General features: G+C 41.0%; 2 protein-coding genes across 3 annotated transcripts in view; one reads left to right on the forward strand and one right to left on the reverse strand.

Annotated features, from left to right (window-relative positions):
* Positions 1-1,186: 1,186 nt before the first annotated feature.
* On the reverse strand, positions 1,187-14,230 carry prmt9 (protein arginine methyltransferase 9). 2 transcript variants are annotated; one of them, XM_071537350.1, is made up of 13 exons: positions 13,891-14,230; positions 13,326-13,525; positions 13,065-13,213; positions 12,040-12,276; positions 11,671-11,838; positions 11,383-11,485; positions 10,198-10,307; positions 9,724-9,916; positions 7,751-7,934; positions 4,658-5,387; positions 4,318-4,471; positions 2,286-2,408; positions 1,187-1,448 (listed from the first exon to the last, which is right to left on the reverse strand). In XM_071537350.1, the coding sequence occupies exons 2-13, from the start codon at positions 13,521-13,523 to the stop codon at positions 1,209-1,211; spliced, it is 2,589 nt and encodes an 862-aa protein (XP_071393451.1). In that variant the 5' UTR covers positions 13,524-13,525; positions 13,891-14,230; the 3' UTR covers positions 1,187-1,208. The 2 variants fall into 2 exon arrangements, with proteins under 2 accessions (XP_071393451.1, XP_071393452.1); XM_071537351.1 differs by lacking the exons at positions 13,065-13,213; positions 13,326-13,525; positions 13,891-14,230 and having other exon boundaries at positions 12,062-12,137.
* A 3,756-nt stretch (positions 14,231-17,986) lies between these two features.
* arhgap10 (Rho GTPase activating protein 10) overlaps positions 17,987-21,816 on the forward strand; it is a gene marked incomplete at its 3' end in the record, with an annotated part of 43,429 nt that continues 39,599 nt past the window's right edge. Inside the window, exon 1 of the mRNA XM_071537353.1 lies at positions 17,987-18,521. Within this exon, the coding sequence (XP_071393454.1) occupies positions 18,368-18,521 (154 nt within the window). The remainder of the gene's footprint in view (positions 18,522-21,816) is intronic.

The raw sequence follows: 21,816 nt of genomic DNA on the forward strand, positions 1-21,816 counted from the left end.
AAGCCTGTTTAAAGATGATCAATACACTTATGTCTTTATTGCCTGTGCGACACCACTATAAAATCAGAAATCATGCAATGTATTTCCTAAGGGTTTGACCGGTTACTATAACTGTGGTCAAAGCCTAGATTCAACTGACACAATTTAGACTGAAGACTGTACAAAAAGCACATGCTTGTAATGTCCTGATACTAATGCTTTACTGCACACAGCTCTCACTCTAGGGTTTAATCAAATATTAGTCTCTAGTCTCAGATGCCTTGTTCTTCTATGTGCTGTGGAACTAGTCTGTCCACTACAACTTAGCATTTATATCCCCAGGATCCGTCTCTTTTGACAAGGTGTTTTTCTCCCTCCATTTTAGCTGGAATACCAGTGCATCTACCTAAGCCATTTATTTTTCCCCACATCTTAAAGGGTTTTTCCAATCTTATTTGTCATTGTGAGTGACATTGATTTGTGCAGGGATATTGATTGATACATTTACTGTATAGTGTAGGATATTAGTTGGTGTCAATATCTACATCAGTGTATCATACCAGCAACATAATCTGCATTGTGTGCAGCTAGAGTATGTTGCATTGCCTTACTGACACAATTTTGTTTTGTAAAAATATTAAAGCTGACAGGGTTAGATCAGATCAGATGTAACCTCCACTTATGAGATGGCAAAAGTCTCAGACGTTTTCCATTTTTCAATAAATCAGATTCACCACATTTTATTTTTTTTGCTTGTATTTATTTTTTTTTAAAAAGTCACGTTCATGTTCACAATGTTTTTTTTTTTGTTTTTTTTTATTGTCCCTTGCCTCAATAATCAAGGGACAAATATAATAGATTAAGTACAACTTATAAATGTCCTAAGATCATATAGCAAACATTTACAAATAAAAACTTACTTGAAGGTTCATTGTTATAAATGCTTTAGTTTTGATGAACTTCTGACCTAGTCAAGGTTCCCACTGTTTAGGGTTAGAGGGTTTTATGGGTTGTGTGGGGATCTACTCAGCCTCAAAACAGGGATCCCATGTGACTGGGAAAACTTGGAAATTTGAAGACTAGCTTTACACTTATGGAAAATGACAATAGGGAGAATTGTAAACTTTCATAACGGAGAGGGACTGTTTAGCATTTACTGCAGTCCCTTATGTGCTATATATGAAAATGAAACAAGCAGCAACACTATAATGTAAGGGACTGTTGCATCATTACTCCCCGGGCCCAGGCTCATTCTGTATATGGGCCGATATGGAGATGCTGCTCTTCTGGAGCTGCACAGCGAGGCAGACCCAGTCCCCTGCTCTCACGTCCAGAGGCTGGTGCAGCACCACTGCCGCCTGCTTCCAGTGGGAGTCCTGGCTAAGGGTGCTGATGCTGATCTCCGGGTCCAGGTGGATCTGGTACCAGAAGGGAACTGCTGTCACCCGGCCTGAAGAGGTAGCCTGGACCTGGGGAACAAGGATCAGGGCTTAGAAATATACTTTATATTTCACTGATATAACTAATATAACTCTTTTTGGCACACATATCCCCCATGTAGGTTTAGTAAAGTCAGCTACTGATGTGGTCTGCACCCATTACTGTTATAAGTCACTGGTTTTGTTGTGCTTCCGTTACTTTAAAAACCATACCACAAATTGAAGTGGGGTAACTTTTTTTTTTTTTAGTTTAGTCTTTATCAAGAAGTACTTTTGGATCGGCCTATTTGCAGTTATTAGGAGTGGAGGAGTTGTAGGAGTGTCCTGAAAATTTTAAATGTTCCAAAATGAAATATCTTAAAACTGTTAAGGGAAAGAAAATTTTACCCCAGTATAATGTTAGAAGGTACAAGCAAAAAGGTTATTTCTTGGGATTTGAGATGAGAAAGATCTCTGGAATTGCAGATGACAGTCTTTATGAGTCATCGTGTCTAGATCTTTTTTTTTTTTTAGTCTATGGTCTACTCTAGACAAAGCCACAGCTGCAGCTGAATTTGTTGTACATTGGGCAACTTAATGAATATGAAAAATCCTAATAGGACTGCAATATATACACAACATTTAGGACTAGGTTGACGTAGGCTGGTGTGCAGTATGCTCACATGCCAAGAAGCAGCTTTCCATATCTAGTGGCCAAGTCGACACATAAATTAAATATTTTGTTCAGCAGTTCTGTCAGTTGCAAAATGACGCTACCAAAGCACTTTGGTGTAATCAGGGAGCCCCCCCACCCAAGCACATATAAAGTGCAATTGTTTGAGAATAAATGCTGGTTTTATAAGCTTATTAGGCAAATGTATGCCATACCTTGACTTCTCTGTTAGTGTAATTGGCATTGGAGTCCATAAGGTCCAGAACAAAGAGCTCAGCAGACTCACTGAGATGCCTGCACTCCAGCATGGAGAAGTCCAGAAACACATGGACTGGTACCTAAAGCAGAAGGGAATACAAGATTAGTAACACAAACACATGGTTAGCTGCAGGTGGGCAGCAGTTATCAATACTGATAAGAAAAAGGGATCCTGAGAGAGTTGCTACATATTATTTGCACTCTTTTGCAAACTTACTAGGATGTTTTGAGAACATGAATCTGAAGTTGCTAATTTCTGCTCAGTGAAAATGTGGCATGAGCACAGATTTGGACAAAGGCTTTAGATAAAGGGTTGAGAACTCAAAGAAAAGCCAGATAAACTGCAGTGTATTAGATGTTATGCTGAAGCTGGAAATGGATTTGCTTTTATCAGATTCTGAATGATTGATAGTCGACGTTAGCACTGTTGCCTACTATTTATAAGCAACCAGCTATTATCAAAAAGTGCACCTGCCTGCGAAATTGTAGTCTTCTCATAAAACCAATATTTATCCACATCTGTGTCCATCTCTACAGTCAGCAGGCATACACTCAGTCAGCGATCAATACTTGGAAACTAATCTTCGACCTCAAACTCTTGAAAACCTCAGATAGGCATTTGGCCGCTGTGGTTTACAGCACAGGGCCACTGACTCAAAAGCTGGGGGAGCAATCAAGTGGCAGCACAGAAAGTGTCACTGTTGCTTTACTATAGAACAAAAGAATCTTTCCTCCTCCCTGTCACAGTTGTGAAGATCTCAGAGCCTGCTGTTTGATGTGCTTGATGTAATGTGTACTGATGGATTCAGGTAGGAATGTCCTGGGCCAAGCTGTGTGTTCTCTTGTGTGACAGTTGTGCTAGAAAGTGCCCTCCACTGAGGGCTTCAAAGACGACATCTGTTAAAACAAACTACCGTCCCGTGAGGGGCCTGCGAAATTAGAGCACAAACATGATGTCGCAAAAAAAACAAAAAACAACAAAAATTTCCAGACCAAATAAAGAAAAAGAATTCAAAAGGATATGTCAGCTCCTATAACGCAGCTGGAAAGCACACATGAAAGAGAAGCAAGGAACAGAAAACACAGTCCTGGACCTTGGTATTGCAAGTGAAATACCTTTTCAACAAAAAATAACCCATACGTAACGATAAAAAACTGGATGTAAAATCATCCTTTGAATATATTAGGCATGTATATTAAAAATCGATCAAGCTTATCCTTTCAAATATTCTGTAGACATATATACTTTGTGGGATAACAATCAAGAAGGCTTCAGGAAATGTGAGGAATTTTTTTTTTTTTTTACTTTTTCATTATTGCAATGTGTCAATCATATTAAACAAACCCCCGAGGGCAACATATTTGTCTCTATAGGGCAGTCCTTTGAATATGAATGACGCAAGCTTACAAACACAGCATCTGTGGAAACTGTCAATATTGACTATTGCATCAGTAACATGAGACAGAATACGAGATGCGAGTGGCTTGAGATGTGCAAGCGGAAGATTTTGCAACTTGTGTCATGAAGAAAGAAGTTTGGAGTTGACTGTTAATTTTATTTCTATTTTGTGCTTTTCTATGATTTCCTTTAATAAAGTTCATAATGACACTGACAATGATAAAGGAACTGCAAGAGATACCAGCAGGGATAGTCTAATTTGCAGGGTTTGAACCAGCCACTGTCGGCATCTGGATATTCAGTCGCAAAATGCGGTCACTGGCGTGCAGTACGTGGACACAGAGTGCCACCTGCGGACCCAAGAGAAAATAAAAACACCAGCTCCTGGCGATGCTTAGTGCATTCTCCGCTGATATTTCTATCACTGAGATTTTGAGGGGGCCAAATAATAGCGTAAAATATTAGATTACAAAGGGATCAATGGCACAATGGCACAGCCCTAGATCAAACCCTGCACTGGCTACATAACACATGAGATCGGAAGTTAAGATCTTTACATGCAAAGTAGATCCGTATGTAGGAATACTCACAGTGAACTGGTTGATGAAAGGAGCAATATTGAAGCCTAGTGTTGGCTCCTGACCCTGGACAGCACTTTCCAGCAGCAACGTGTCTGACTCCACCAGCATACCATACACCACAATGCGTTCTGGGAAAATACGACCTCCTTCCTCCAGTAGACATCTAGTATAGATCATAGAGACTTTTCACTCAAAACAGAAGAATAGAAGTTTTTCCTGAACATTTCAAAGTACAGCTAAAAAAACATAACATAACAAAACAAAAAAACACAGCTCATGCAACATTTTCTGGCATGTCCTAAACTGGTGTCATTGCCCAACATGCCCCACTTTGGCCACTTCCACTTACCTCGCTAGTGAAGCTTTCTCCATCAACTTCTGTCTTATCAGACCACAAGTCTCTACACAGTCCAAGATGATGCCGGTCCACAGCTTTTCCCTGGAGGGCCTCTGCAGTATGGCCTGCTCATCCTCCGTGTGGTTGAGCCAGAACTCCAGATTCTGTTCTGGGACGTTATTGGAGCAGGCCAGCCTCCTCAGGACCTCCTGCTGCTGACTCTTCTCCACTGAGCTGTAGGCCTTGACATGACCTTGGCTGGCAGCCATTAGAGAGAGCAGGGAGAAGCCCTCGGACACGTCCAGCACATAGAACAGGTTACAAGTGTCAGCGGAGTCGGTCGGGTTAGTGAGGTCACTGGCAAGTCCAACAGATTTGAGACCTGATCCTCGCCCCTGGTTTTGACGTGCAGCCTTCAAGTTGGTGATGAGCTTGGCTAGCGCGCTGCAAAAACTCTGATGGTAATGCTGGTTGTTCAGGAGCGCCATTTCTGAACATTCCAGCATGCAGAAGTCTTTGGCTTGATTCTGCTCAGTTTGGAGACACGCTAACGCACTGCAGAGTTCTGCCTCTGGGTTTGGGTTTGGGTTTGGGATGGGGTTTCCAGTATACTGTGAATCCACACGCTTTTCTAAACGGATTTCATGCCCATCTCTCACCACGGCAACACTGCAGAGCCTCAGGTAGGCGTCTCGGCAGGAGACCTCGACAATCAGCTCATCTTTAGGTCTTAGGGCAAAACCTGGGAAGAAACAACAGGAGAAACCATTTACTTGGCCCCTTTCACTAGAGCTACATGGATGAAAATAAATGGGCTAGTATGTATCTGCACCTGCTGTAACAAAGAATGTCAAACTGACTAAAAACTTCAAATGAGAAATAGAAAAGCAACAATAAATACAAACATACACAAATAACATTATTATTCACAATGCCATGCTTATAAATTGGAGGGGAAGAGAGGGGGAAAGGAGGAAGAGGTAGAAAGGGAAGGAGAGAGGAAGAGAGAGGTAGGGAGAGAGCCCAATAGAGAAATGAGATTCAGGGGACCGGGTGCAGAGAGAGGGGGAGAGGCGCAGAGAGGAATCCTAAAGGAATAACATCTGTTCATGTCTTCATGTCAGTGCGTGGCTTGTCAGGGGCATTTGGGAAAAATGCATATTTATTGCCTATAAGAATTTCATGAACACTAAAGAGCGTCACAGGCGATCACGGCGCACACGGCGCATCGGCCGGGAAACGGATGTCGGTGATCACCGGGAAAGGTGGCGGCTCCCTTGACGCTGCCCTTGCCAATTAGTGGCTCTGTGAAATGCAGTAGAGCCCTGCCTGAAAGATGATGCACCGCTGTACCAACCGCTGTACCAACCGCACAGCGGCATGACCTGATACCGAAACATTGTGTAGATGCACAGTGCCCTCTAGAAACATTTGGCACCCTTGATTTAAGAAAATAAAAAAGATAAAACACAGCCAGTAATTTATATTTAATGCTCTGGAAATTTACCAAATTATATTGTTTTATTCTAAAGCAATTTTAACCCAAGTGTGTTGCTAAAAATACATTTAACTTTGGTATAACTGCTTCAATTACAAGCCTTCAAGATCATAAAAATGGTGGTATATTCCTATGGGACCCTTTAATGGGCCTCAATGGTGTATTTTGGTATTTTTCAGTTACTGTTATTTTTTACTCTGGCATATTGTGGACTTTATGATTGAGCAATGAAGTGTCAAGATATTGAGAACCTGTGGGAACAAAATCGTCATGTGCTTTCATCCTGCCACTACAGTACATGAAGAAACAAATGGGGCACTTCAGACTATTCTCTCTTATACTTTTCACATAGAGATCAACTAGGAAATAGTCAGAAACACTGCCCCAAAATAAACTTAAGACCAGTGGTACAGAAGAAGTAATGACTATAGGCAAAAATACTTCATCCAAGTATCAATGCCCTGACATTATTTAGTTAACAATGTAGTCCCCCGGAGTAAATAAGAGCCAAACCCAATTCATACTTACAAACAAAACAAAATATCAAAATGTATTCAAATTTAAAGGTAATCAAATAGAAATGTATGTGTTATTATATGTGATAACTGTGCCAACCATTATTTTTAAAATAAATGTTTGGAAAGAAATTAATTGTGTACAATTGCTTTAAATTAAATAATACAACCATCATTTCTGTAAAATAGAAAACAACATTATCTATCTTTTACAGCTTAATTATTAGGCCACCTTTACCATAGATGTTTTTCTATCCTATCATCTCTCAAATTTCTGGAAGGTCAATGTATCAATGTATATGTCAATGTATGTATAAATGTTGAAATATTTATACATACTTATATATATATATATATATATATATAAATATAAAAGCATTTCACACAGGAGCCAAACTGATGATACATGCAGTCTGGGTGACTGAGGCAAGCCTTGAGATTTTTCCTCAGACTTTTCATGAGAAACACCAAAGCAAGCGTGAGTTCCCACAACATACACTGCCCTCCACTGATATAACTCGGAAATGCATGATAAATGGAAGCAGAGAATACAAGCTGAACAGAAGATAAAATAAATGTCTTCTCAAAAGTTCTTCTCAAAAGTTTGTCTGTTTGTCTTCTCAAAGGGTCAGAATTTGAGGGATGAATTGGTCATTGGTCATATCATTGCTGTTAAGGGGGTCCAAATTATGGATTCTCTCAGTTTTAATCCTCTTGGCTCTCTTAGGGTTAGTAATAAATTGATTTGTTTATACTTTGCTTTACTTGTGAACTCTGAATGTTTTGGGATATTCATTGTAAGGGGGCGGGAAAGTAGTCATTGACTGATCTTTACCTCTGGTTCATGAGTTTGGTATTGGAAATAATTAGGCATAAATAAAGGGAAATGCTTTGGGCGAGACAGATGGCCAATGTTGCTTAAACTGAACATGGAGCAAAATCAATATGGCCATTCCTTTGTGCAGAGCAATCAATCAACACTTTCCACAAAAGATGCATCCAGGAGAACCATTGTTGCCGTAACGGTCACCTAATGCCATTGCCTCATATAGTGTCTCCTAGCAGATGTGCGTATGTCTATTAGCATCTTACCATTGGGTTTCTGGACAGGGTAGATGGCTTGCTCCCAGCAGGTGTCCTCCTGCGGTCCAGTGGACAGGCTGCTCTCCTCGTCCAGATGCAGCTGGAACCACACAGCCAGGGCGTCAAGTTCACCCTCATGGGTGACAGGCAGACGCAGCCGCTGAACCTCCCTGGAGCTTAGCCCCTCCAGTTCCTACAGGTGAGGTGAGCCTCAGCATTAGTATCGGCGCTAAATAAAATTACACGCTAGATCTAAGTAGATGTTTATCCCCCCCTCTGCCAGACCTTTGCTGTAAAGAGTTCTATGTTCCAAGTCAACTTTCCTGGATAAATAAGGGTTAATTTTGTATTTTTATCCAGATTAGAGGTACTAATAATTATATTTTATTGAAAATGTATTCAACTAAGGACAAAGTCTTATGATAACCTGGTGAAAGGTAAAGGCCTCAGGCGGTGTAGCAGGTGATAAGAAGGTAATATAAAATAAAACAACAGATAGGGGAAAATCACAGGCAGAAACACAGGGCAGACACAAGCACAGGGCATTACAATAAAAAGTAGTGGTATATTTAACATTATAGGCAGATAACAAATGAGGAACAATCGAGACCACCACAGATAAATATCAAGGATAAACAACATCAGCCCAAGCAAGAGGTGTTTAGATAACAGAGACTGATTTAAATACAAAACAGTAAAGGCAGAGATAATGGGGTTGTCAGTGTTGCTTCTGAGTGGGAAATGAACTCAAGTTTCAGAGAGAATGTTTAAAAGGAGTTGTGAAGAAGAAAAAAAAAGAACAGGAAAAAACAACCAATGTCAAAGTCTTTCAACTCATTCCAGTTGCGGGCGGTAGCCAAGAGTAACAACATACAACCCCATGGGGGTGTGGGCCTTTGGGAGTTTTCAATGGACAGATTGGATGTTTCAGATGGAAGATTGGATTGGTACTTTTTCAAGCACAAAAAGTAACTTGTCACTACATCTGTGGGAGATCCAAATGCAATAGGAAAAAACTTTCCTTCCTTCTTAATTTTTCAGTCCAGCACTCACCACCATTTTCCTAAGAGTGGGATACGTGCACAAGTTGAACACACTCAAGGCTGAAGTTAGCAGAGGATTTGCTAACCTCGATGCTCATAATTCAGTATTGCAGTTGATGTGGAGTGCATGCCAGAATACTGACAGATTGAACCTCATGAATTACAATACATCAGCACATAGGACCAAGTTTCAGAGTTTGCCTCTTTTATTCCAGTATTCTGGTATCACAGCTCTGCCATCAGGCTACCCAGGTATTGTGCATCTTTGGAAGCACCTACTGTGTATGTGTGAATAAATATTCTCTGTGTTGAAAATCAACAAATCATCACACAGGTACTGGCTGGCAGAGAGATACGTCTCTCCATTGTAAAAGTTGACCGTTTATTTTATGACTTTATGCTTATGATTGATTAACATGTACAAAAGAAAAGGTGCCAGGTGTTCATTGGGAGCTGATAAATCAGAACAATAAATACCATGCAGCCACTGATGTGTAATATTTAGGCCTGTGGGGCAGGCAATATGTTCGTTACATGGGACCAGTAGAAATATGGTCAAGTAAATTAATCTTTTTTTTGCTTGACTTAGGACCACACACACCCATTGAAGTGTTATGTTAAGACTTGTCACACAGGCTGTATATCAATAAGCTATATGGTACAAGTAAAAAGTTAAATGTATTAAAAATGTATTATTTTGCATGAGTAAATGCCATGCAGACTGCACATCCGTTCATTGATCATGTTGTTTACAGCTTTATGTTAAGCAGCCTATATTTTAATAGGCTATATGGGACGTTTGAATCTATGTTTGCTTTGTTCAGTTAAAATATAAGATACAGATAAATGTTTGGCCCTCAACTTAATTCCAGTTTCTCAATATGGCCCTCACCAAGATTGAATGTACTATCTCTGGTCTCAGGATGTGTCTGTGCTCACCTGCACATTGTTGAAATCTATGTCGAGGGCTCTGAAGGGCTGGGTGAGAGGCGTGTACCCCCCCGGCAGTCTACTCAGTCTCTCTGTGGTGTAAGGCTCCATGGAGTCATCTGGCTCGGAGGTGCAGCTCACTGGGCTATGGAGCTCCCCCGCTGCAGCCATGGATAGACACCCCACCTCCGACACACAAAGCCTGTAAAAAAAAAGAAATGGCAATCTAATGCTAGGACGACACACCTTGTATTGTTTCCTCAATAGAGTCGACCGGCTAAGCAATGATCTTCTATTTCTCTATGAACGAAGATGAGTAATTGAGTAAAACTTTCATTATGCAGTTTAAATGAAGTGGCAGAGAACGTAAGCTTTGAGTGGAAATTGATGTTGGGTGTTGTGCTGAGAAGTTGCATACAGGAAAAGTGCTTTTAGTAAGGAAATGTTATCTTTAAAGAATTCAGCTGGACTCTGTGGGCCTACCTGTGATGCCGGCGGATCTCAAGGCACTCAACAGCCATGCCAAACACTGTAGCTCCAGCAGGGATGACCCGGCCCGTCGTAGAAGGTCCCATAAACTCATTCTGGCTATTCTGTAGGACAGGAAATAGAATGTTTGTGATTCCATTTTACTTTTGGGGAAAAGGATCTTGGAACTACATATTTCTAGCCGAACAGAGGAGTTAAAAAGTGCAAAGGGAAAATTGAAGATGAGGCTGACAGTCTAAAGACCTAACCATTAGGAGTGTAGTGCCTAAGCAGTTCAGTGAGATCAGAGAGATAGGGCAATCAAGCAGTTTGGTGACAAGGAAAATAGAAAAACAAGAAATAGTGGAAAAGAGTGCAGGAGCTACTGCATCTGGCGTTACAATGATGCAGAGTCACTTGAAAACAGTTTTGCCAGTTTTGCTGTACTGTGGGTGACGTTATGTGGCAAATTCACACTGGCGAGTTCATGGATTACCACGGTTTTCCAATTACATATTTTCCCGTTCGGATGACAGACTGAAATTACCAATGTGCATGGGCAAAATCAAATTAGCGACCTCCACTGGAAATACTAATGCTTGTCCGGAGGGCTTTAGACATATTTGTCACCATGCAAAACAAGTCTGTCCCAAGAACAACATGCCTGCCGAGATACCTATTGGCAAATGACAGTCGATTTGGGGAAACGTCTGATAATCCTGCAGGAAATAATGAGCTCCACACTGCACCAAGCACCAACTGTTCTCACTACTGGGCCACCACAACTATGCACTACGCGTCATCCCTCAAGGCCACTCATTTATTTCTCATCTGATAACTCTTGCATCCTCCATCTCCTGACTTATCCAAACAGTCATAAGATGAGGCATATGACAGGAAGATGCTTAGGTATACTGAGTGGGCAGCGAAGACGGAGCAGTAGGGTTGGGAAGTTTAGAGCTTAGAGCAGGTTGTAAAAGCTACAGTATGTTTGAGGCAGCTGTGGGAGAATATATTGTATTGTCATGCTTATCAACATGTTCTTCAGTAGTGAGAGTTAGTCATCTCTTAGTGTGTGAAGCCTTTCTTTTTTCAAGAATTCCATGCAGCTGACATATTGTTTGTTGGTACAGTGGCCATTGGACAACACAGTTAAGTGTCCTGCCCTGTGCTCGTGTTTAGTGTTTTGTTTTAAGTCACCTGTGGAGGTAGGAGTAGATGGTGCCAGGCATGAATGAGACTCTCTATGATGCCCTCTCCAAATAATCCTGCATCTACTGTCTCTGTCACCACCAAGGACACCCTGAGAGGGGAGCAAAAAACAAAATAGCATTTATGAGAAGAGCATGAGAAACACTTTGTAGTTCTAAAAAGACATGAACTTGATGATAGCACATCTATCTATCCATCTAGTATTTACAGATGTACTGTACATATTTGTGCCTGGAGGGTCAGTGATAATGTCTTTTCTCTAGGTGTGATTGTTACCTGTGTGGGATGTCTTTAGGCACTTCCATCTCCAGAGATTTCATATGGAGGATATTGATGCTGCCATTCATTCCATTGGCAGTCACCACCTCACAGGCCAGTTCGTACATCGTCTTCGACAGTTCACAGGCGTACACCTCGGCAGCTCCTGCCTTCTTAGCACACATGCTTAACAGAAAGAACCAGGAAAATCAAGAAAATCAAGATACGACTGAACACAAATGTGCAGTCTAATTTTGGAGGATCTAGTTCTACAATCTTTATAACAGATGATCTTAACAATTAAGTACACACTATAACTTAAAACATTCCTACAAAAAAATAAAAAACATTTAACCAGGTATCCAAATTCTCACGAAAATATCTCACCCAAGGATCCCAGTGCCAGTACCTATGTCAAGTACAGTGTTGCAGCCTCTCTGTACAGCCTTCTGAATGGCTTGCTGGTACTTCTGGTTCCTCCCACGGTCGTTGAGCATTAAGAAGTGCCAGCGCTCCACCAGCCAGTTGGCCACACGGTAGAAGTTCTCCCTGGCTTCTGGATAGTCCGGCTTCAGCTTCAAGGCCTTGTGGAAATGACCAGCAGCTTCATCTCTGAATCCCATTCTGGACATTAAAAGGAGTTGCACAACACAGGCAAAACAAGTTAAAGGATAAGGCCGGTGTTTTTTAATGCATTGCTTACCGTCAACAAATCCTATGAAAATAACAAAATCAACAATACGTTTGCTCTACTCCCGTTACTTTCTGACTTCCCACGTACCGTTAGCCTTCAACCCAGAAGTCATTGGCTCCAACTGTAAGCTAAAAACCTTGAAATACAGCTCACAAAGACATAGTTTCAATTTTAAGAATAGCTAACTGTTACCACGAAAAGTCAGACTGTTGTAGTTATTACCAAATCAAATTCAAATGGGAACAAATTCTTCATTACGCCGGGGACTATTTTTGGTGCTACGGAACTACTTTCCTGAGATCGCAAAGTGTTTACAACCGGCTTATTAAGTTGTCTGAGGAAAAAGTTGGCTGGCCCGGTGCATCGCGATGATGAAATATGCTGCCCAGAGCAACGGCATGGCTCTTTGACGTGTTTTTAATCGTTTTTTTAATACAATGGAGTTCTATGGCTGCTGGGACATGGCTTCATTGGGCACCGGCTACATGGACGAGATTTGTTGGCAAAACAAACATTGCTGATTTTGTTATTTTCATAGGATTTGTTGACGGTAAGCAATGCATTAAAAAACACCAGCCTTATCCTTTAAAGTAGACAATCTATCTAGAAAAACAGTTACAGCTACAGTTTTTTTGCCCTGCAGTAAGGGGAGTGATGATGCATCCCCAGAAAATATTCATCTTCATACATACTGCTGTTATGCAGAGGAGGAGCGTACCTGAACAGGTGTTCACCCATGCTGTTGAGGATGACCTCATCAGTAGGGAAGAGTTCCAGGGCTTGTTCGTAACAGTCAAAGAGATCCTGAATGCGCCCCAGAGAGTCCAGCTCATCTGCCCATTTGAAGAGAGTGAACCTGAAGGACTCCTGCAAGGACATGGTCACAACATTATGTTCCAAAATTGCAAAAGTTAAGTGTGCACAGTGCTTTGCAATAGATGTACGTAGACTGGTGTACAGAAGTGTAAACAGTCATTACCCTTGCAAAGTCCTTTAACACAGGCGCGAGGTTGAGAACCAGCAGGTAGTGGACAAATGCAGTGCCATAGTCTTGGTTGAACAGGCACTGCTGGGCGCTCTCCAGGGATCTGGACACCAGTTCGTTCCTGGCAGGGTCCTCCCTGTGCCGCCGCCGGGGCCTCCTGCCCCGCTTTGGCCTTGTACTGGCATTGGGCATCCCTTACATAAGCAAGGCAAAGGACAAAGTGAGGAAAAAATAATTAATGTCTAATGAGACATGATGAAACACAATCCACACAGATGGGAGAGGTTTGCCAGGTAATTTGAAGGTGCTACCAAAAGGACAAATTAAACAATAACAAAAAACACACAGGGTGCCACATACTGGGGTTCTTCATATGGCTCATGACAATACTTAGTAAAGACATTTTGGCAAGCAACCTTGGTATTAGTTTAGCTAGGCTGACTAGGATGATTCGAGCATAGATGCTAGCTACTTCACTTTGCATGCTATTTTATTATTTCTACATACTTGCCTTATTTTCAAACTACCCAAGTTAAAAAAAATTCTTATGTTAACTTACTGTGTATTGGATTAGATCATGGGCTGGGATAACTGAAAGGGTATTCCAGGTCGAGATACTCGGAAAGGTCACCGTTGTCTTACTGTTACTTTCACTGTTGTTGTTCCTAATTTAAAAACCACGCTAATGTTACGTTTGTGTCAAGTAACGGTGTTAGCATCGTTATGTCAGTTACTGCCACTAGCGACCGATCCTTCCTCAGTTTGTTAGTAAGCAAGCAAGCTAGCTCACCTCGTTTTGGCAGGCGCTATGACCTGTAGAATAAAACTGCAATAGGTCTATTTACATTCATGCGATGTTGGCAAGCTACAGCATACAACTGTTAAATACATTTCACCAGAGAATCACGTATTTCACATCTGCGTCTGGGTGTCCGCGCGCTAAATAAGTCGGGGAGAAACATATCAAGTAACCCAATGTTCCACACGTCCGTTTGTACTGAAGTTTGTGTAGCTCAGATAACGTTATGGGTAACCACGGTATAGTCTTATTTTCATTTTGGAATCAGACAGGGAAACATGCTGAATAATAGTTTCCGTTTTTTCTCAGATTCTAAAATAAATGTGAATTTAACACAAGCACAGTGTTGTGGACGCCAGGGGATATACGTTACCTCTGACGGAGCCAGGAGCCAATGGCAGAGAAGTCCTAGTAGGGGGAGTACAACCAAAGATGATGCATTTACCGACCAAGATAGTTCACATACAGTATTATTCCAGCCTATGGGAACCCTTGCCCGCTAAACTGGAACGGCCTAGGGGCATTATCTATTTAAAATTAATGCTAATGTCAGGTAGCAGGATGTATACAGCCACTATTGAATGCAAGAATCTTCGTGACTGTTCATTATCAACATTTAATTTACAGTGCTGTTGATTTTTTTTTTACCTTACAAGTCATACGTGAAACTACGGCAGTCCATAGAGGACATACATAAACATTTTTTCTCTTTTGTTATGTCGAGATAAGTTGTGTTTTTGTGTAAGTTGTGTTTTCTGATCATTTGGACAGTCCTAAGGGAGGAACCAAGCAGGATGGAAGAAAACAAAGCAGAAGAAGAAAACATGTGAGTGTGGTGAGGTTTGTTTTTTTTACAATGTAGATCTGTAGGCCTATCTGCTGATTATGATCATAACTGCCAAACCTGTGTAGTGAAAATAATTTAGGTTTTGATGTATTCTTTGAGTTTCTGATGTATTCTTTATCTAAACATTTTTGGACACAGGCTCCATCTCGCCCTCTGACCTCCTGCCCCCCTGCCTAGGCCTTCACCCCCCACCTTAACCCATAACCTGGACCAGGGTTCATATTCTGCCTCTCTCAACCCCTACTTGATTCCCTTTACCTGAGCCAGGGTTTGTATCCCCAAACACACACACACTAGTGTGGCACTTTGTTGTTGTTGTCATGTTATTAGATTATTATACTTGCACTTGCTTGTTGACTTAACTGCTGATAGGAGTGAGTTTATATTTTTCATGTTTAATGTTGTGGCACTATTTTGTTTTCATGGCACTAAATTATCTGGCGATTTACCCTGTTGATGCTAGAGGAATGTTCACTTATTGTACTGCACTAATTATTAAGTCATTCTGGATGCTAAATGCATTGGAGTAGTTCCACAGAGGTCTGGACACTCACCGCCTCCTCACCACCCTCAAGACATCTGACAGCAAGGCTGTCACCTCCAACATGTCCCGGCTTATAGCCTGAGTGCTTTTGTTGCATATTCAGTCTGCAGAACTTCCTCACTACAGTTGACCTTTATTCCAGCAGGTTGATGCAGAGCTATGCAATCAGCTTAAAATGCAGACGACTTGGCTCTACAACAGTCAGAATTGCAATAACATTCCGTTTGTAACTTTTCTGTTAATTAGATCATGTAGAACAGCACCAGAAAACATAGATAAACTTCTAATACTTTCTTTACTACTACTGTTCCTATGTAAAGGCCAAAGATATATTTAGATATATTTAGAGCTGCAACGATTAATCGATTAATCGATTAGTTGTCAACTATTAAATTAATCGCCAACTATTTTGATAATCGATTAATCGGTTTGAGTAATTTTTTGAGAAAAAGAAGTCAAAATTCTCTGATTCCAGCTTCTTAAATGTGAATATTTTCTGGTTTCTTTCCTCCTCTATGACAGTAAACTGAATATCTTTGGGTTGTGGACAAAACAAGACATTTGAGGACGTCATCTTGGGCTTTGGGAAACACTGATCCACATTTTTCACCATTTTCTGACATTTTATAGAACAAACAACTAATCGATTAATCGAGAAAATAATCGACAGATTAATCGACAATGAAAATAATCGTTAGTTGCAGCTCTAGATATATTTACAGTATATTTTGTATTTAGTAAATACCTGGGCCACTTTTCAACTTTGATTGTAAATTGCCATGCATATTTTGTGTTTTCAATAACTTTGATCAAAAGTGTTTAATAATCTTTCAACCATTTACACATGTTATTGATAAATACGGCACGTTGTTTATACATTTTCCAAGCATTTGTGTCACTCTTTCAATATTTAATATGCTGTGAAAACGGTTTTTTTTTTTATTGATGTTAGACCTACAGTTATTGCAGCATACTGCACTTATTATAGGCTACCTAACATTGTTATGGATTCTAATTCATTCTAATTTATATTAAAGAACAATTAGGCTATTTTACATGTATACAGACTATCGTTATTTGTTTCAGGCGGGCTGGGGTGGGGGGTGCAAATGAATAAAATAAAACACTCGGGGGCAGGGGTGGGGGGTGCAAATGAATAAAATAAAACAAAACACTCCGGACCAGAACTGGCCCGGGTTTGGCCCAAATCCGTATGCGGCCCAGGTGCGGCGCAGTTACGGCACATGTGGCGCAGATCCGGCCGGCCGGACTCGGGCCACATCAGTCGGCCCAGACTCACGCCGTAATTCACGGCCAAAACTGAGCCGAGTCGGACTGCCGGATGCGGGCCGGATGTGAGCCGGAGGTTTAGCCGTACTCGGGCCAGATCTGGGCCAGACCGATTTTGCTAGCTGGGAAAATGGCCGTGTGGTGATAGAATACTATGAATATGCGGACTTGTAGCGCAGCGGCTACTTCCCTCATTCCCACGCATTACTAAGTTGTGGCCACGCAATATTTTATTAACATGAGATGTCACCAGAGGGGCTAACAAGATAATTAAATCGTTATGACGAGAAAATGGAATTCGTTTTGTCGTGATAACGATATAATTAAGTCGTTATCTCGACATAACAAAAGAGATTTTTTTTTATGTCCTATGGACTGCCGTATGAAACAGGTGTTTTTTGTTATAATTATTTGTTATAGTTTGATGTGTCTAGTTATCAAGGTTATCTGTAGCTTAATAAGACCTTAAAGGAATAGTTCACCCAAAAATTTAAATTCTGTCATCATCTACTCACCCTCATGCCAGTTGAAACACAGGTGAAGTTTGTCCATATAACACACAGGGAGGTTGCCAGCACAACTCCATAGCAGCCTTCTCCAAAACAACTGAAGTCAGTGGGGACCAGCTCTTCAGAGTTCCAAAAAGACCTACAGTATATTTACACCATAATTTAGTGCAAATCTTAACTACAGCTGATTGATTTACAACAAATAATGGTGTATAGGTCTTTCTATTCAAAGTGTGATTGTTTGGCTGTTTTTGTTTTGGAACTCTAAAGAACAGGTCCCCATTGACTTCAGTTGTTTTGGAGAAGGCTGCTACGAAGTTGTGCTGTGTGAACCTCCCCGTGTGTTATATGGACTAACACATTTCACCTGTGTTTCATTTGGCACGAGGGTGAGTAGATGATGACAGAATTTTCATTTTTGGGTGAACTATTCCTGTAAACGTTACGGTGTTTGGCCAAATTAAATAATCCTGTCACAGAAAAAATAATATTTTGGACCGAATGCGAAACATCTCAAAAAGAAACGGAATGTATTCTGGACTATAAGCGAAGACGGAAGTAGGTAGGAGGGAAACATCTCGCTTAACCTTGATACTCTCTGGTACAACTTTTGCTACACGCCCACAGATGTCAGTGGAGTTTCTCAATCTGTCACTTTGAAAGGAGGACTAACGCTACGTGTGATGAAGTAGAGATTTGGATACAACAACCATGGTTTTCTGACAACTCTAGTTAACCGACTACCGTTACATACTTGATGTGATACCGTATTGTTGACATTATTATTTAACTCCGTTACCTCTTACTCCTCGCGTAATTTGACAACTGTGGAACAACACCCATGCGTCTGTGTCCAAAGTTACCGTGCTAGCTAACTAGCTAACTGCTACTTCGCGTAGCTATGGTTTTCCCCGCTAGGTTTGAAAGTGAAATTACCAGCGAAAAAAGCGGCGTTTTGATTGTCACGCTAGTTTGCTAGCTACTGAATAAGCAACATTTTGACTAGGTTCCTGTGCTAGCAAACCCAGCTAGCAATCTATCAAAGAAATGGGACTACACCCGCTGGAATTCAGTGAATGCTATCTGGACAGCCCCAGCTTCAGGGAGAAAATAAAGGCACACGAAGCAGAGTTGGACAAAACTAACAGGTTTATCAAAGAACTGTACAAGGATGGAAAGAATCTCATCAATGCAACAAAGCGTAAGATCTGTTTTTTCTCATAACTTAATGTGAGCGAAGTCTGCTTGCTGTCAGTATCTTCATGTGCAAGTAGTCACAACTTCTTTCTCAGTTTGCTAAAAAATGTTCTTTTTCATTCGTTAAAGTTATCAGTTGGACAACACAAATTGCAGAAACAATGGATTCATCGTCAAACAATATGAGAAATTGTTGACAAGTGAGGACGTTCACTGTTTGTATGCAGTGACGGCTCCCAAGGCTCTCTGACTTTTTATTGCCTTTTACTGATGCTAGAATATTGCATTGCTTATGCTTTTAAGGGAAGATATTAATGTTCTGAGAAAATACTGGCCTAGGCTAAACCTAGGCTCCAAATCTGTTTAATAATCAACTGGGTTTAACTGGGTTTAAAACTAGGTTGTTATCTCCATGAATTGTAGTGTTGTGGGCTGGGTTTGTCTGTAAGGTGTCCAGTGAAGCAGCTACCAATGCAGTGGTCGGTGAGCTTTCCATAGGCTGTTAAGGTGTTTGTGATGGTACCAGACTGGGATACACCATCAAAAAGAGAATGCAACAGCTCCATAACCTCTCCAGTTGTTGAAATAATTACTCTAGCGCATAGTACTGTAACAATGTTTTTAAGATAAGTCTGAAGTTGGCAAGGACAATCAATCCCATGTTACATTAATCTTGACACTGACACTCTTGCTTATAGACAGTATCATAACTAATACTAATAGATATCTGCTGAACTGTAGCAACTGTAAGGTGCAAGACAGACTGGCTTCAGCAGCAGTGTGGAAATTTCCTTGGTGCACTTGGCTGTCATACAAAGTATGTGTGCCTGTGTTGTTTGTTTTTAGTTTCTAGTTCATTGGAGTAAACTAAAGTCACTGTCAATTCCTGTAACCATTTTGAGATGATGGTGCTTCGTGATTTGGCACATTATCCTCCTGGAAGTATCCATGGAAGGGATACACTTGGTCAGCAACAATGTTAAGTTATTCTGTGGCATTCAAGTGCTGCTCTGTTGGTACTAAGGGGCCTCATATGTGCCAAGAAAACATCCCCTACAGCACCACCGGCAACTGTACTGTTGACACCAGGCAGGATGGATCTATGGATTCAGGTTGTTTGTGCCAAATTCTGACCCTGCCATCAGCATGTCACAGCAGAAACCAGGATTTGTCAGGCTAGACGGTGCTTTTCCACTCTTCAGTCATCCAATTTTGGTGATCAAGTGCCCACTGTAGTTTCATCTTCTTGTTCTTAGCTGACAGGAGTAGAACCTGACATGTCTTTTGCTGCTGTAGCCCATCTGCTTCAAGGTTTGATGGGTTGTTTGTTTGGAGATACCATTCTGCCCATCGCTATTGTACTAAGCTGTTATGTGCATACTTGTGGCGAGCCTGTTAGCTTGAGCAAGTCTTGCCATTCTCCTCTGACGTCTCTCATCAAGGTGTTTTCGCCCTCAGGACTGCACCTGATTGGATGTGTTGTGTTTATCACACAAACCTTGATAAACTATAGATACAATGAAGATCACCAATGATTCAGAATTGCTGAAATGACACATCTTGCCATTACTAATATTTAGTCAAAGGGTAACTGAACCTCCTGACCCTGTCTGCATGCTTTATGCTTATGTTTTATTTGCATGTGACTCATTGTCTGGAGGACTGTGTTGTTTGTCTAATGAAGTGGCCACTGAGTGTGTCTCCTGACATTTACTGGAATACAGTATTGATAGACTGATAGGTCCTCAGTGAAAATTCAGTGTGGAGAGAAGCATTTTTAAACGAATGATGGGCTGCATGTCACTTTCACAGGCATCAGTTTTTGCAGGCCATTTGGGAGTTACCACGAGAACCTCCATGTGCAGTAGGAAAACTCATGGAGCAAAATAGGGTGACCTCTGGTATTCACTTGTATTGGTCACAGATGGGTGGAAATTGATGCGGTGCTGTGCTGGTGTAAGCCTATACACAGTAGGCTATCCCATTTCAGAAGCGGCATGTCATGCCTTGTATGCCTATGGCTAACCTACACATCCCTTCTTTGCTGGTAATCCCTAGTGTTTTTTAGTGGTCCACCACCACTACCTAGCCAGTGGTGTACAATAAGTGGCCAGACAATTAACCCTGAAGAAGAAGACTAAATTTAAGGTAGTATTTCAGATATTAATTAGGTTTTTGCTTGCCTCTTGAGTATGAGGCTGTAACAAGGAATATTGTCTGTAAGAGTAGACAATCCTGGTATCCCCATTATCATCTAAAGCACTGGAACTTCAACCAGTTTCAACTAAGGAATCATTGGTGATATTCCTGTATATTGACATTAATAAAGTGAGCTCAACTTGTTTTGCTCAACCTACATGTAGCCCTTCATGGACACCATTTTCTAAAATGTGTCCTGTCCCCTCTACAAATGTCAAATTACTGTTTTTGGCATTCTTGGATCACTGTAATCATGGGGTGTTGACTATCCTTGCTAATAGCAGGAGTAGAGTAACTCAGACACTACCCAACTCCCACAGCAAAATATTAAAATATTCTCCTGTGCTATTTCAGGCCTTATCTAGACTTATGTAACAATAAGCCACGCCTACTATTTACACAGGGTGTTTCCTACCTTAATGTTTAATTTCAGGCAAGGATGGGTGATTGTAATTAATTCAAAATGGATTGAATATTCAATCCATTTTACAGGCATATGTGGCTCTGTTATGTCCCCAATCCCCAGAACGGTCTATATATTCTATATCTATGAACAAAGAGTAAAATCATGCAGCTTTCAACTTGTGAGCACAACTCCCAGCTGATTTTTTATGCAGGATTTTCACCCTGATTATCTAAAAATGTATGGATTTGCCTAATTGGGATTTAAATCCATATCCATAATTTGAGTACATTTAAATGGTTATTCCAGCTAGGGGCATCCCAGACAAATTTAAAGACTATGATTTTAATCTTATGTCACTAATTGCTTCTCAAAGCATACTGATGTAAAAGTTGTATATTCAAATTCAGTGGACAGTAGTGTGAGTCCACCCTCAGTTGTACTGCAGATTATATGTTATAAGTATATGTAGGTTATAAAGTAACAACCTTCCTCACTCCCAGGGTGGAGCTCGGCCCAGCCACGCCAAGCTCTCATTACTTGGACACCACTCTTAACAACCTTGTCTCCTGAGCTTGCGATTGGTTGTCTTTAGTTCTCCTCTTGGTAGAGATCATAGAAAGTAGCTCAGCAGTTGGGAGGCACTTGCTTGTTTTTTTTTTTTTTATCTCTCTTTGTGGTTGGTAATAGGAGGACC

This window comes from Centroberyx affinis, unplaced genomic scaffold, assembly GCF_046629955.1.
Source record: "Centroberyx affinis isolate AG114_WGS23_722 - 3 ecotype Tasmania unplaced genomic scaffold, CSIRO-AGI_Caff_v1 ptg003020l_1, whole genome shotgun sequence".
Lineage (NCBI taxonomy): Eukaryota > Metazoa > Chordata > Actinopteri > Beryciformes > Berycidae > Centroberyx > Centroberyx affinis.

Coding starts and splice junctions, on each gene's coding strand:
- prmt9 (XM_071537350.1), bottom strand. CDS start 13,523: ATGCCCAATGCCAGTACAAGGCCAAAGCGGGGCAGGAGGCCCCGGCGG. Junction 11,486..11,670: donor CCTAAAGACATCCCACACAG/GTAACAATCACA, acceptor CTCCCCTCTCAG/GGTGTCCTTGGTGGTGACAG. Junction 10,308..11,382: donor ATCTACTCCTACCTCCACAG/GTGACTTAAAAC, acceptor CCTGTCCTACAG/AATAGCCAGAATGAGTTTAT.